This window comes from Marmota monax, unplaced genomic scaffold, assembly GCF_021218885.2.
Source record: "Marmota monax isolate L192 unplaced genomic scaffold, Marmota_monax_Labrador192_F-V1.1 WCK01_AAM20220418_F8-fsc00037, whole genome shotgun sequence".
In the NCBI taxonomy this organism is placed as follows: domain Eukaryota; kingdom Metazoa; phylum Chordata; class Mammalia; order Rodentia; family Sciuridae; genus Marmota; species Marmota monax.
Genome location: NW_026693245.1, coordinates 6,744,172 through 6,760,726, shown reverse-complemented (window position 1 = coordinate 6,760,726; position 16,555 = coordinate 6,744,172). Strand labels below are relative to the sequence as shown.

Here is a 16,555-nt window from a genome sequence, read left to right as displayed (position 1 = left end):
GCAAAGCAAATGTTTTATTAAGCAATTGTGAATTAAAGCCGGATTGGCAAAGAGGCAACATATGTATGAACAACAAATATGATGGCATTTCAGAGGCTTTGCTGAACTGACTGACCCTAAGATTCAACAAGAAGCTAGTTTAAAGGACAGGAACTTCAGTCTGCTGAGCCAAATGCTTCTATGCCTTACCTAAATATGAACTGTGATTTCTATCCTGCAGAATCTGGTCAAAGGCTTGTTTAGGAAAGATTGAATATCCATGAGATGTCCCCCGGACAATAGTCCCACTCCAGTCAAAAGCTCCAACTGCTCCTAGCATCAGAATATCCTAAAGTAATTGAAAGTTGAAGATCATTAAACAAATCACATGTAATGCATGAGAAGGCAGGGTAGGGGAAATATTGAAATAAGCTATTTATATTTAAGAAAAATAAATGCAATGAAAGGAAATATATATTAATGTATCTTGATATATCTCAAAATTGTTTTCATAAATTTGCACTGGAGAACAAATCTTATCATGGTTTATCTTATTTTGGGCCCTACTTTTGACATGTTACATAGATAAATTTTTTGTAATAAGCTCTGGTATAAAACAGGTACGTAGTCATCTTAAAATATCCACTCAAAACACACACATTTGCCAGTGCTGAGTCCTTATGAGCCTATAAAAAGGCATTATAGTAGAATGTCAGTCCCACATATTCATAGGAAAAGCTCACAACTGGAAATGAATCATGCTTGAGTCACAGAGTGCTGACCCGAGAGGAGAAAGAGCATGCTCCTGCTGTCTCAGGCATGTCCTGGGGTCACTTTTCTGACCTATTATTTTTAATTTTTCCTCTCTCTTTTTGATTCATTCTCAAATCCCCATATCCCATCTGTGGGATGACAGTACAGCTACAAAAGGCATCTGTAGCTGTGACAGTTCATCTATTGGAAGGAAAATTAGCATGGGCCAGCCCTGGGGAAGGGTAGAGGGGGACAGGCTACTGTGGATTGGATCAAGCTCAATTTGAATATCAAAAGCTATAAGTCACTACTGAAGGCAGGTTTCATCAACACAGGAAACTTGATATTTAAGTTTTTGGCCTTAGATCTTAGAAAACATCAAAGGTATGATTCCGGATCATAAAATAGTAGCCAGGGAAACAATGTGTGCCATTTTGAGGATTAGAGTGTGTGAAATGATGTGAATGAATGTAGTATTAGGGACTCTGATCAGGACTCTGATGAGCATGGACGGGTTTACAGAATTGTTATAGAATTCTCTGTGTATAGATTCATTTGTATTTATTTCTATGGGAAATATTAATAACTTTCAGCATCTCTAAGATTTGGTGCCCCAGAAACAGTCCACACTTTCTATTCTAGACATACAAGGAGCTGTTCTTGGTCCTTGGTCTGCCCCTGAGTTCACACTGTATCCTGACTATTTCTCAGGGTGTCACATATTTTTTCCCCTTTCACTACCTACTCATATCCTAGATAGAATTAGAGTAGAGGCTTGAAGGCAGATGCTTCTGAGAAAGAAGACTGGGCTTCTCTGAGCTAAGAAAACACTGGTGTATTCCAATCTTCTCTCACGTCTTTCCTAAACTTTTTCAACTATTTTCTGTCTCTGCTCTTAGAGAAAAATACTATTGCAACTCGGAATTTGTTAATTGGTTGAAAGGACATTCCTGTAGGGATAATATCTCACATTAATATAGGGCTTGAGCCCTGGAGCAGTGAAAGTCTTCTTTGCATATTATCTCTCTTCCTCCCCATAGAAAATCCCTTTGAAATAGGGAAGGGGAGGCATTGTTAATCTTCATTTTTGAGGTGATAAAGTAGCAACACAAAGAAGCTAAGGAGCATGGCTAGGAACCAGAACTATCTGTCTCTAGATGGTTGTTTTTTCTACTTCATGTGTAAGTTATTGAGTCTGAAAGCATAGGAGTGAATGGCAGTATGGCTTGAAGTTATCTATATACACACATTTTGAGGAGAGTAATCCGCGCTGAATCCTACTTGTGACATTTCCATCTGGAAGTTGTCTCCTCCTTGAACAGTACCTGGGAAATAATCAGTTTCAAAATTGTATTACTATCAGCTAGTAATGAAAAAAATTTTTTAAAAACTGACTTCAGGGACTGGGGTTGTGGCTCAGTGGTAGAGTGTTTGCCTAGCATGTGTGAGGGACTGGGTTCGATTCCCTTTTAAATCAAGTTTTCAAACATAAGTATACATGCATCTCTCTCTGTGTGTGTGTGTGTGTGTGTCTCTCTCTCTCTCTCTCTCACACATACACACATACCCACACACTCATATACAACATTCACCCAAAAATAAAGAGCTGGAAGATCCTGGAAAAAGAAAATGACTAAGAAAGTGTTCTAACAGATTATGAAAATCTATAATACCTCCAAAGTAGGGTTCATAGTTGGTTTTAACTTAAGATTAATGCATTTAATGACATGCCTACAAAGTTCCTGGTATTAAAGACCCTTCCATAAAGGAAGGGTATGAGGCAAGGTTAAAATTAAAGTCAGTTTTTTTTTAAAAATATTTTTTAATTGTCAATGGACCTTCATTTTATTTATTTATATGTGGCACTGAGAATTGAACCCACTGCCTCACACATGCTAGGCAAGTGCTCTACCACTAAGCCACAACCCCAGTCCTGATGTCAGTTTTTTTTTTTTTAAAGTTTTCATTACTAGTTGAAAAACTAACTGAATTTTTAACTTTTAAGTATTTCTCTCAATAAATGCACACATATCTCAGATGCAGTTGGATGAGCTAGTTAATTGACCAGTGGTGAAGATTCTGCTGAGAGATATTTGGGTTAGCTACCAGAAACGAGGATTAAATATTGAGGAGGAATTTTACCAAGGAGGAAGTTGTTCATCTGTGGTGCTTGGCCCTGTCACTAGCACCAAACCATTGCTCATTTTCCATGTGTTAAGATCAAGATGGCTCCATTTCACTAATATTCACAAAAAGGAAGCTGAATTCCTGACTAACATTTTAATAAAGAGAAGAAACTATACTATATAACCTAGTGTTGTTTAGAAGAAGTAATGATTTACACAGAATGAGCAGAGGTAATTTTTAATAAAATAGAACAGTGCTCTTCAAAAAGTCTGTAGTAGCAGATAATGTACAAAATCATTTCTGGTTAGCTTTTAGATTACATTGTGCTCATTCTTATTCATGCCACTGCAAATGCACAAAATTATCAGCACGGACAGCTTAGTAATTTTATATCTCAGGGAACATGAGATTTTGATGATGACTAGTCACTTAGAAGCACCATAGGATATTTAAGAATCAGTTTTTGATTAGGAATTTCCAGTAAATAATTTTTGATTAGGAATTTCCAGTAAATAATCAGGAGATCAAGATGTAAATATAGAAATGAACTTTTAATTTATACAATCCCCTTGGATGCAGATTTGGAGGTAGTTCCTGATATGTAACTGATCACTAAAATACCCTTTTTAAAAGAATTTTTAAATTTATTCTAATTAGTTTTACATGACAATAGAATGCATTTATGAACTTTGATATACATAGATGGGTATAATTTCTCATTTTTCTGAGTGTACATGTTGTAGAATCATATTGTTCATGCAGTTAAATATATACATAAAGTAATGATACCTGTTTTGTTCTACTATCCTTGCTATTCCTACCTCTCCTTCCCTTAAACTACCATTTTTATTGCAGAGAGTTGTGTTAACCATCTGGAGCCAGGTGATTTGGGTAGTGTGGAACTCTTTACGAAATTTAAAGTGTGTTCTAATCTTCCACACAGTGAGTGCCTGGATATGTGATATTTCTACACTGACCAGACTTTTTAAGTCCACATAAGTAAATTATTTTAGATCTGATAAGTAAAATGTTTCTTCAAAAATTATACAATATCATATAAAAAGATAAAACTATTCAGGAATTTAATAGATATTGCTATTTTTTCATCAATTTATCATCTTATCAACAATGTATGAGCTTCTTTACTTCTCAATAATCTCTGTAATAGTAAACATTATTGTGCACATTTAGGTAAAATATAAAAGTGATAGAAATTTTATTTTTAAATAATTACTGAAGTTGGGAATATTATGTTTATGAGTCATTTATATTCTATCCTTTATAAAGTACTTATTCATATTTGTAAATTTTTCTTACTGATGTATAGAAGCTTTTTTCTACAAAACTATACTAATTGACATTAATAATGCAAATGTGTGTATACAATAAAAATTTCAAAAAGTTTTGGAAGAAAATTCTTAAAAGGAGCTCTTTTACCTTCAATGCCGAAAATTTGTTCTCCTAATGTCCCGGCCTTTTCCAGAAGAGCTGCTTCATCAGACACATTGAAAAAGTATCTTTCTGTTGGAACACTAGCAATGGCTTTGATTTCTTTTATTAAATTTTTAGTATCAAGGGCATTTCTGTTTAAATACCCAAGAACCTTGAAAATAGAGGAAGAAGGAAAAAAGTCATTCCCGTTGTTCTCCATGTTTCCTGTTAACAGCTTCTAGCCTACTTCCCAACACCAAAGACCTTCTGAAGAAGTAAATCAAGCAACATTTCTACACCCATTTATTTAGTCGACAAGACTGAAAATAGCAAGGAGCAGAGAGACAGTAAAAACTTTTTTAAATAATAAACTTTGAACAGTCAATAAGAAAATGCTGGTATAAAGGAACATTTATCCATCAACTACAAAACACATGAAAAGAAAAGCCACCTACTGCTATGCCAAATCTCAGTATATTGTCGTTGTTGCATTGCTCAATCACATCCTTCAGCATTGAACCATCATGGGACTCCCCATCAGTCACAACCACCATTACTTTGGTAGCTCTTGGTCGTCCACCAGAAGCTGCTGAATAAGCAAAATCTCTGTGGCCGATAAAATTAAAGACTCGTTATCAAAAGATGAAGTTAATATGTAGATCTCTGGTTTAAAATTAAAATCCAGCCTGTATGTATTTCAAATAATTTATTCAGTTCATTGATATTTTTTCAATTTTAATCCATTAACCCTTTTCTTTGTATTTTTCATATTTGACATGGTATTTTACAGACTACTCATGTATAAAGCTTTTTTTTTTTTTTCTGGTACTAGAAATTGATTCAACTCAGAGGCACTCAACCACTGAGCCACATCCCCAGCCCTATTTTGTATTTTATTTAGAGACAGGGTCTCACTGAGTTGCTTACTGCCTCTCTTTTGCTAAGGCTGGCTTTAATCTTGAGATCCTCCTGTCTCAGCCTCCTGAGCTGCTGGGATTACAGGTGTGCATCATGGCACCCAACTAAATCACTCAACTTCTATAATTGTTTAAAATGGTTCCATTTTCTTAGATTTAAATTTTTGGTCAATCTGAAATCTATTTTGATGCAAGGAGCAAGGCAGGTTTTTAGCTTTATTTTGTTTTTAGGTGATTAACTAGCTCAATATAACCTATTTCTCTCTGTCAAATGGACCATCTTGCTACACATTTTTTTTTTCTATATAATTTTACCTACTCCTTTGGATAAACTACCATTTATCTAATGATACTTTAACACCTGTATCTGTCCTCAATTCATCTCTTCCATCTTCAAATTTACATATTCAATGTGTGCTGCATATTTTTACCTGAATGTGTAAGAAGTTCTTCAAGTTCTTGATATTTTAAAATGAAGCATATCATTTTATTTCCTAAAATATTTTGTGTACTCTATTTTATAGAATATAAAAAAGTAGAAAACTGTTCCATAGTTTTCAGCTAGATAAATTTGAATTACAGTTTTACACATCCAAACTTTTTGAGTGAAGTATATCTTCTAGGACATAGTCTAGATCACAAGTATGAGTGAAGATTTTAAGAAGAGAAACTGGGCCTTGTTTAGTTTTGATGACCTGCAATGCCTGTGACAATACATTGCAATGACAGACAGTGAAATAAGGTGAAGGAAACAGGACAGCACTTAATGCAAAAAAGTGCCAAAATTCTATTCAGTGTTTTAAAGAAAGAGAGAGAGGGAAAGAGAGAGACAGAGACAGAGAGAGAAAGAGGAGAGAAACAGAGCTAATTACATTTTGGGTGGTACAGGAAACTGGGTGATTCTCCTGGCAACAGGAGAATTAAATTCTCATAGCTCGAGAAATAATGGTGGCACAGGGAAGAAAACCCAAGTTTTGAAAAGATGATTAAAACTGTACAAGTTTCATCTGAGTAGACAGTGACCATTATCTTGGAGAGGAAAGTTTTTCAGGGCCCCGGATGCCTACCATGGAAAAGTGCCACACCTCTATTTCGTGATGAAAACAGGGACCCTCGGCAGTTTCTAACTCTAACGAGGCCATTTTGTATCAACCAAGTCTTCCCCTCAGTCTGGATCAGAAAAGGCACTTGACCTTATGGCAGCTGACCCTATTGACTGGCCAGCAGTTGACGAGATGACCTGGCCCTACAGGACATCTTAATAGAGACAAGAAAGATTAAACCCATCAATCATATCTTCCCTTATAGGGAATCTGATTTTGAGATAGATACAGAGAGTCACCCACTACTAGAAGCAGCAACTAAAATATACACACAGAGAGGGGGAAAAAAAGAGAGAAGAAAAGAAAGGACAGATGTAATGGGAAGTGCAGAAATAGAAATGACAGGATGTGGTGACTGACCAGACGTTTGATCTAAGAAGGAATAGAAATACAGAAAAACATCAAGTTTTTGAGTGACTGAGCAAATAGACTGTGACATGAATCAAAAAGACAGCGTCATGAGGAGTACTGGGGAAGGAATGACCAATTTAGCACATGCTGAATTTGATAAGTGAGTTGACACTCCAAATAAGGTATTCAGCATCAGCCTGATGCCCATGTGGCTTTGGGAGGAAAATTCAGGAATTACTGCTCAGCAGTGGGGTGACATCAAGAGAGCTGATGCTGACACCACAGGAGGGGACGCAATTCCTAAGAGGAAGGGCTATACGGAAGGAAGGGCTCTGTTTAAAGAAGAAAAATAAGCCAGTGACTAGGCAAAAGTTGTTCTCAAAAAGTTGTCAGGGATCCAGATTTTGGCCATGTCATGACAAGTGTTTCAGAACAGTAGAGTAGGTTCATCCTTATCACATGCTCAAGGGAATCCAAGAGGATGAGGCTTGAGGGGTGGCTTAGAGGCCTGCATAGCTAGGGGAAGAGCTAGGTTTCAAGAAAGTGGAAGGAGAGGGTACAGACCCTGTTTAAATGGAATTCTGGTATCAGGAAGAAGCTATGCACGAGATGAAAAGGCAGGAAGGAGGCTTAAGGAAAGGCATGGGTATTGTTCTCATTTTTTTTTTTTTTTTAACAACAGGGCAGTACTTAGGATTTTTGTAAAGGAATCTGATTAAATCAGTAAAGGTGAAGGTCATGGACCTGGAAAAATATAGAAACTGACATAAGAATGAGAAAAACACTGCATAGTGTAAAACCCACACTTCCCACAGATTATATATGTATATATATATATATATATATATATATATATATATATATATATAATGAACCATGTGATTTGGTTCATATGTTTAAGATTCTACAGCTCTTGTTAATTTGCATGAAGTGCTTCATAAACTTAATTAGTAAAAATTTATGATAAATATTAACAAATAATGATGCTGGCATTTTAAGCTAAGATCTTGTTTCATTTAATTCATGAAAAATTATAAAATAAAAATTTAATTGTTGCAAAATTTAAAATTTAATAATAAAATAAAATTTAATAACAGAATAAAAATTTAAATGAAAATTTAATTCATGAAAAATCATCTTATAAAAATCCCAGAATTGAGCTGGGCCCGATGGTGCATGCTTGTAATCCCAGTGGCTCGGGAAGCTGAGGCAGGAGGATTGGAAGTTCAAAGTCAGCCTCAGCAAAATCAAGGCGCCAAGCAACTCAGTGAGAACCTATTTCTAAAATAGGGCTTGGGATGTGGCTCAGTGATCAAATGCCCTTGAGTTCAATCCTTGGTACCAGAAAAAAAAAAAAATCTCAGAATCAAAGATTTTAACCTTATTTTCTAAGTGTCTTCTCAAAGTACTCAAATTATAGAATGTGGAGACTTTTGTTTATTAGCCCGATTTAACTGTGGGTTCCAGACATATTACTTTTCTTTTGTCTTTTATTTCCTTTTTCTTACTTCTCAGCACTTTTATATTGTCAGAATAGTGGTGTTTTGGCAATAAAACTTACCTTGCAAACTGAATTGCTTTGAAGGTGTTTGTGAGGTCCCCACCATACTGGGATGTCTGGGATGTTGCTGCAATCATTTCATCTTTGGTCGCAAAAGTATTCAGGTTAAACACAACTCTTGGATTGTTGGCATATTGAATTAACCCCACCTTCAAAAGAGCAGAATTTTGTTAATGGACTGTCATCACATAATAAACAATTTCTATATGACCAGTATAATAAAAGTAAAAAACGCATTTAGACATGTATCCGTGGCTTAAGGGAACCACTTCAAATTTTTTTCTTGGCAGTTATTTTTCTTTGGATGGAATGATGTCTGTGTATAACAGTCGTACGGATTGCCAAGCAACAGAATGTGCTGTGGATTATGACTTGGTTATCTAGATTTAACCATTATGGGGAGCCACTCTGAATGACCATGCCTTCCAGTCCTGGAGCAGGAGGCTCTAGAGCCAATCACCATATTTCATAGTGACTTGAGCTTTGTCCCAGCTTGGATAGCAAGGCCTGGCTCCAGTGTATGCATCACCTGGGAGGGTTGAGCTACTCTCACCTATTCCTTTGTAGTCATATCCCTTTGCCCTTTTGGGGATAGAATGTTCCATGGAACCTCCCCTTGTGTGTTCCCTATATAAGAATAAAGAATTCTGGTGGCTCTCTCTCTTTCCAAGGACCATAAGGTCACAGAGCCGTCTCTGGAATATTGAAAGGGGTATTTCTGTGTGGTTGCATGCTTTCTTTGTCGTTTCTTGAGTTATTGGAATAGTCAGATTTTGTGGACCCAGCATTAGGTCGCCAACTAGGACAGTTGGTGACAAACCATAAAGATTTTTAATGCATGACCCTATGCTATTAATATGGATGAATATTAGAATAATGTTAAAACAGGAAGATTAAAATAGATAGAAACAAACTTTGTAATTATCAGCAGACATAGACTTCCAAACAACTATAATCAATCATAGACAAGGCAACACTACATCATTTGAGGATAATCATGCTATAAAAAAATCAGAGTTGAATACAAGATAAGTTAGTGTACCCCTAAGGTATGGAGTCAATTTAGATTTATTTACTGCACTGGATTTCAGTTTTGACACATATGGGGGAAAGTTGTTGGCTATGCATATGGAACAGAGAATTTTGGGCCGATTTCAAGGGAAAATACCATTAGGGAAATCTTATTGGAGAGAGATGAAAGAAAGGAGACTTCTGAACGAGATGTTTGGGGACATTCTTTTCAATCTTTGGGTTCAAGGAGGTCACACACTTCTATTAATGCCCTCATTTTCGGCATTGGAATCACTATCTAAACTGAAAGATGGGGTTTTATGAACAAGAAATAGAAATCAGAGAAATAGGGATCAGTGGAAAGAGGCTCCCTGAAAGTCTCTCTGAGGTCATTATGTAAGGAAGATAGAAGGAGGGAGGCCTGGATTTCTGAGTTCAATCAGGGATTTTTTGCCTGGGAGAGGGGATGCTGGGCCCCATGAGCATGATGATAAATATATTCTTGGACCTCTTTCTTTAGGAAAAGGATGTATGGTTTGAAAGGAAGGGAAGGATAAAAAATAATGGAGGATTTCAAAGTCTGATATGAGAGGTTGATGGTGGCGCAGTAACCCTCTCGACAGCCCCAACATTCTAAGTGAGAATAGGGAAGGGGATTAAAACACATGTTGTATATTAGATCTTATAGAAAGGCCCAATTTCATTTGTGAGAAACGAGACTGGGTTATACCTCTCCTCGAGAGGAATAAGATTCATTGAGACTTTGAATGCATCTGAGGCAAGATGCATTCATATGAGACTTTGACAGTGTTTCTCTCCAGGAATCTGTGCTATACTTAGTCTAGGTTAACACAAATTTCTGGTAAAAGCTCACAGTGAAACTTCCAAGGTCTCAGCAGGCATTAATGTACTCTTGGTGGTATAAAGTAACATCAATATTTTATAATGCTGCATAGGGAAGTGGAAAAGCAGATTTCAATAAAAACAGATGCAATGCCTATGGAGGAAAATATTTCAAAATTTTTACTAGATGTTGGATACTGGGGTATCAGATGCAACCCAAGAACATAACTGGTACCTATGTGAACAGCTCTCTGCTGGGGTTGGTTCACTGGGCTGTAAAAACTAGAATAAATGGCAGAGCCAAACAAAAATGAGGGGGAAAAAAGAAGAAAAAGAAAAAACAGAAATGAAACTTTTTTTGAACTCCTAGGATTAAGGGATAATCTTGCCTCAGCTTCCTGAGTAGCTGAAATTATAAGTAGCACTTTTAACATAAATGCTCTTCAGTCTCCTTACAAGATCATGGAACTTCTGCTCCTGAATTTGGGTTGCCTGTCCTGAGAAGATGTAAAAGCAAATTGAAAGCTTCTAAAGACATAGAGAGCTATATCAAAATATTGAAAAGATTTAGTCTTATGTTTCAAAAAAAAAATACTGGCTAGACTAGAAAACAATAAAAGAATATAAAATAAGAGATGGTAGAATTGCCCTTAGTGACTTATTTCTAAAATTTCCATAATTCAAAGAGTATACAGCAAGGAATAAACATAATAAATTCATTATTAATACAGACATGAATAAATAAGACATATGCATGTATTCATAAACTCATGGGTTAGAGAGGTTAAAATAGGCCCCTGAAAGAGAATAAAATGTTACTTCCCAAAGTCTTGATACCTGTGTCACAAAACTCTAAGGTCAACAGCATTGGACAGAGTGATAGGGAGAAGAATAACTTACAGTAGTTCAAATTTCAATTAACTTTCAAGATTAACATTTAATGCATTTAATATGGAGATTTGGCATATGCAAATATTAAGACTTCATATCTGTCATTTTTCTCTCATAAAGAAAGCTATGGGTTAGTTTACTGATATGCATACCTGTGTCTTCTTGGGGCCTATATCTAGGCCTTGCACAAATTTTTCCAAAAAATTCTTTACTGCATCCCATGGATAAATACTGTTTGATTCATCACACACAACCACAACATCTATTAAGGAAGGGCAGGCTAGAAAAGATGGAAGAAGCAGATTTCCATAGATAAGTCAAGTTTCATACCCATGTAAAAATTAGACTTATGGAGGGATTGGGTAGGACTTGATAACCTCCCCCCTCCTCTAAATGAAAAGCCTTGTTCATATCTTTCACACATTTATAACTTACTCTGAACTGCAGGTGAGAAGCTGGCTGAGAGCTGAAAATCAGGACTGACGTCAGAACACATACCAGTTGTATAATACTGATTTCCACACTGCTGTGCCCACAGGGGACCACATGTCTTCAAAGAAATGAGAAAATGATAAATGGAAACACATGGAAAATGCTAACCTTCTACTGCCCCATTTTGGAACTAAGGAATTGTTTCTATTCTTTTCCAAGATTCTGGGGATTTTCAGTTCTTTAACAGATGAAAAACTGGAGAGGGCAGAAGTGATGGAGAAGAAAGTGGCAGACCTTCTGTGTCCAGTGGCAGCTCAGTAAGAAGAAGAATTATTGGTACTGTCAGGGGCAGGTGTCAGTGAAGGGGAGCCCAAGAGGTCCCCCAACTATGCTAGAGAACACCCAGAATCAGTAGTGCAAAGTTGATTTTTTATGTCTCAGTTACTTGGGCCTCATCTATAAAATTAGCATAACCTTATCTCTTGTCCAGATTGTTTGAAGAGTATGGTCTGCAGATTTAAAACACTTTACAGTGCAGGGAAACAGCAAGCACTCTGTACCTGTTGGCTAGCATCTTTAGTGTGAATGATGGATCATCAATTTACTCCTATCCCTTCCAATCAGACTACAGAAACCATAAGGCCAAGTGCCTCTGAGAGCCAGATGGAACCCTGGAAGAGTGGCTGGGCCAGATAGAGACAACTGAAACCATGAAGAACCTATTTCTTATATCCAGGGACAGGCTAGCTACTGTGTCCTCCCATCGTTGCTGTGAAAGAGAGTTTTCTGTTTTCCTGAGAGTCATAGAGGGAAATTTTTGCATGAAAATTCACAATTTAAAAAAACACTCTGTTAACCAAACACAAATGAGGTTTAAGGACTGAAAGGTGATTTTTTTTCCTTTGCTCTTAAGTATTTATTTACTTTTAGATCTTCCAATTTCCTTATTTCCATTTTCTAATTTATCTTGTCACCAAAGCTGACTGACACTTGTCTCCTTGCCCTTATCATCCACATTTCAGTTCCTAAAATCTCCATCAACAGAATCCCCATTCTCTCCTTTGCATCAGACCTTTAATAAATGCCAGGAACTTCTGATTCAATCATGATTAGAGCATATGGGAAACATTATATTAAATAATATTAAAATCAGCAGATGAAAAAGGAGAAAAGAAGAAATGAGAAGTGTAGCCAAGATCCTAAAATTTTTTACAAAATTTAGTATTATGTAAAGCTGTGGGTGATATGTAAAGTTTATGCAAAGTGTTGATCTTATGGGAGGATCATTTATTAAAACTGAACAGAAAAGTGTGGACTTGAAGAAGCAATTGGAAAAACAAAAGGAAATTTATTTGACCCAGTTTAACTGTTCGTAGCATAATAGAAGCAGCTGTGGTCATATTTCATGCTCAATGAATAAGGCATAGTTTTCTTTCTATAAAACTGGTTCATTTTGCCAACTTGTTAGAAAAAAAGTCATTATCAATGTTTCTGACTAATTTATGAAATAACAGATACCAATTATTGATTCTTATCTGCATTCTAAAGCATTTTTTAAAAATCACCTTGCAAAATAGCTTATGATGTACTCAAGAACGGATTTTTTTTTTCTTTCATGAGCACTGGAAAACAGTATAAGAAGTTGAAATTAAAATATGCCAATTGTTAATGCCAGAACATTCTTGCTTTAAGCCCAGAATTTAAGAAGTTTAAAAAAAAATGACTATCGTCAGTTTTTTTCCATGTAATTCTGAAGAGTTTCTTATAATTTTGACCTATCAGGTATATAAGAAAAACTTTGATCAATCTTGTCTCTCCCTTCTCTCTCCTCCTCTCTCTCTGCATCTCTGCATTGCTGGTTTTTACATCGACTGTTCGATTACTCTCTTAGATTATCTTTCACTTTTACTTTATCTGGAGTCACAGATGAAAAATTTTTTTTAAAAATTTGAAGCACATTCTATAATCCCTGATTCTCAATATGTTCCTCTTTCTGACTAACTCAACCTGAAAAACAAAGAAAAGAAACAAAAATATGAAAACAGCCATATGATAAAGATTTTAGAATATCATAAACCATGGAGATGCACTGCAATATTATTTATGTACAGTTGTAATACATTATTATAAGCAACATTTAATTTACTTAGTGGTAGCAAAGATGGTAGAGAACTAATATCTATCATTACAAATAGAATGACATTGTTCAAAATTGGTTACATTTTTAGAATAATACAAGTATAAAGCAGGCTTTTAAGTTAGCAAGTTATGGCATTAAAAATATTAATGTAAATTTAAATTAGGCTTTCAAAAACAACTTTAACTGGGCTAAGCAAGTAGGTTATCCTTATATGAGAAAGCAGAAATTTCAAATAAGATTGACTTTTTATTTTCCTTTCTACTTTTTTTGTATGTGTTATTTTAAATTTTTATATAATTAAATATTCTCAACAATTTTCTATGATATTTCTTCATTAGTGCTAAGCTCAGAAATTCTCTCCTTCAAAAAATTCCCATTAAAGAAAATTTCCATTTTCTTCTAGTTTTTCTTTAATATTAACTCTTTAAAGTCACTTGATAGGTTTTTTTTTTCCTTTGGTATATTAAAGTTATTAACTAGTTAGTTGTCATCAGACCACTTGTTAAAAAGACATTTAAAAAAAAAATTTGGTAGTTGTAGATGGACAGGATGCCTTCTTTTTTGTTTGTTTGTTTATTGTAAAATATTTTATTAGGAGGTGATGGACCTTTATTTATTTATATGAGGTGTTGAGGATTGAACTCAGTCACACATGCTAGCCAAGCACTCTACCACTGAGCCACAACCCAGATCCCTTATTTATTTATTTTTATGATGTGCTGAGGATCAAATCCAGTGCCTCATGCATGCTAGGCAAGCACTCTGCCACTGAGCTACAGCCCCAGCCCTAAAATGACATTTTATTTTACTGATAAGTGATATTTTTCATAGCATTTTAGAAACCAAATAAGACATAAAATATGATAAAAAGTATACCATTCTTTAAGTATTATCAGATAAGCCAACCAATAGTAAACGATTGAAAACAAAAATATTCATTAGCTTTGAAACCTACTCTCTGAATTAATAGCACTAAACTTGAAGGTTCTTTTAGAAAGCAGAAATGAGACGTGGGATTTTGATGTTATCATTGAGTACTAAGCATATATACCAAGGGTAAGGAATCAAGGGGGGAAAATCCATTTAAAAAAAAAAAAAAAAAAAAACATCCTGTGATAATGGTTTTGTTGACTAAGAGGTTCACACATCAACAGACTGTTATTTGCACTGGATATTCAAATAGCATAACTGATCCAAAAGCAAGCTCTGCTGTTTAAATCTGAAGACTTGACTTGATGGTGGGGGATGGTGAGAAGACACTGACTACAAACTTTTTCAAGAGGAAAGAGGATCTGAGAAGTAAATACTTACAAGAAACCCTCCAGTTCCCATGTTCCGTTTGAGGGTCAAGCCAAGGTTCATGTTGGTTTTTATCTCAGTAACATTTGGTATTCTTGTTGAAGCTTTTAGAGGGAAATAAATTTTTTAAAAAGTGATTAAATCTTTACATTTACTTAAGATTATTCAAAAAAGGCACACCCTTGTTTACATGTAGTATTGGATTTAGTATCATATGTCCAGAGTTTGTGTAATGAAATGTAGGAAATGAGAATCCTTTGGAGCTCTGACAGCTTATTTTAGTGTGTGAGACTGAAGGCTATCAGGGAGGGCTTTTTAAATCCAACTGTTTTACAAACAATCTTCTGACTAAACAAAATACACTCGAGAATATCATTTGTTCATGCGCCAAGTCTACCTTTCCAAAGTCATATATATAAATATATTAATATAAATATATTAAATATATATAAAAATATATAAATATATTTATTTATTTTTTCTTTCTGGAAAGTTAAAATATCCTTAAAGTGTTATCAGAGAATGCCATTTGATAGAATTTGGCTCGAAGGAGTGGGTGAATTTTTAAAGAAAATCGTGAGACAGGTAAAATAATAAATGAATCTCTCTAACCTCTTCTCTCTGTCTGAACTAAGGCATCACCTGTTGGATCCAGTTTTGAAGTATTGAACTTTGCAATGGTCTATAATAATGTCCATTGCTTATGTTCTTCAATCTTGGCTAAGCCATCTTTACCACTTTCATTTAATCTTAGTCGGATTCTGTAGCCTCTATCCAGAGTGCGCTACTGAACCACAGTCACTCGAGGGAATTTGGGGTGACACAAAAAGACTACGCAAACATGGAATATCTTATTCTGAGATTCAGGACGGTTTCCCCGGCTCCGGCCTCAGGCTCCCACAAAGTGGGACAAGAGAAAGACACCAGAGGCTGATGAGAGAGAGAGGGGGCACGTTCTGAAGCTCACCTTTTATTGGGGGTGCTATTCCATGGAACATTCTATCCAAAAAAGGTCAAGGAGTAGGATTACAAAGGAATAGGTGGGTGTAACTCAACCCCACCTGGTGACCCCAACTCCTGGAGCCACACCTCATTATCCGAGCAGAGGTGAAGTCCAATGTTTTGCGGGGTGCAATAACTGTTCAGTACCCCTTTACTCAGGACTTAAAGGTGTGCACATAGCTTCTATCCAGAGCGGTTCCCGACAAGATTCTTTCCTTATTTCCCAGGTGACTGTTGCAAAGCCTCTCCTATCTTCTGGAGCCTCCAACTTCAAGCCCCATCCTGCCACTCTCAGTGAATAACCTGTCTACTACAGAGAGGAGGAATCACACCTGCAGGGTAACTTCCATTTTTCTTCATTCTTACACAGGATCATCCTAGAACTCCTACTTTCCCCCTCCTGCTTAGAGAAGAAAGCATTCTAAGACTCATTTCCCCAAGTACCATTTATCCCACTCAATTAACTATATTTCTAAATAATAATCATTTCCCTTTTGCTACCTCCTGACACTCTCCTACAAATAAGAGCATCTCTTTTTTACTCCAAGGATCTTTCAATCTTGCTATCCTGTAGAACTGCTTTTCCCAGTGATCCTTCTGTGATCACCTCCTGAAAAGCAGGTTAACTTTCACCTAGTCTTGGTCCACTACTCATCCATTCCTAAATTCTTTATCTGTTTCTCCCCTCAGTGTTACTGGATTTATAGTCTAGGTG

The 16,555-nt window shown here is 35.9% G+C and overlaps 1 protein-coding gene across 1 annotated transcript in view; it reads right to left on the bottom strand.

Moving 5' to 3' along the window:
* The window catches only part of Itga2 (integrin subunit alpha 2), a 100,614-nt gene that overhangs the window by 37,420 nt on the left and 46,639 nt on the right, over positions 1-16,555 (bottom strand). Inside the window, exons 4-11 of the mRNA XM_046456307.2 lie at positions 14,851-14,942; positions 11,403-11,517; positions 11,120-11,247; positions 8,223-8,371; positions 4,746-4,896; positions 4,297-4,462; positions 1,981-2,057; positions 190-328 (exon numbers count right to left, since the gene is read on the bottom strand). Of these exons, the coding sequence (XP_046312263.1) occupies positions 190-328; positions 1,981-2,057; positions 4,297-4,462; positions 4,746-4,896; positions 8,223-8,371; positions 11,120-11,247; positions 11,403-11,517; positions 14,851-14,942 (1,017 nt within the window). The remainder of the gene's footprint in view (positions 1-189; positions 329-1,980; positions 2,058-4,296; positions 4,463-4,745; positions 4,897-8,222; positions 8,372-11,119; positions 11,248-11,402; positions 11,518-14,850; positions 14,943-16,555) is intronic.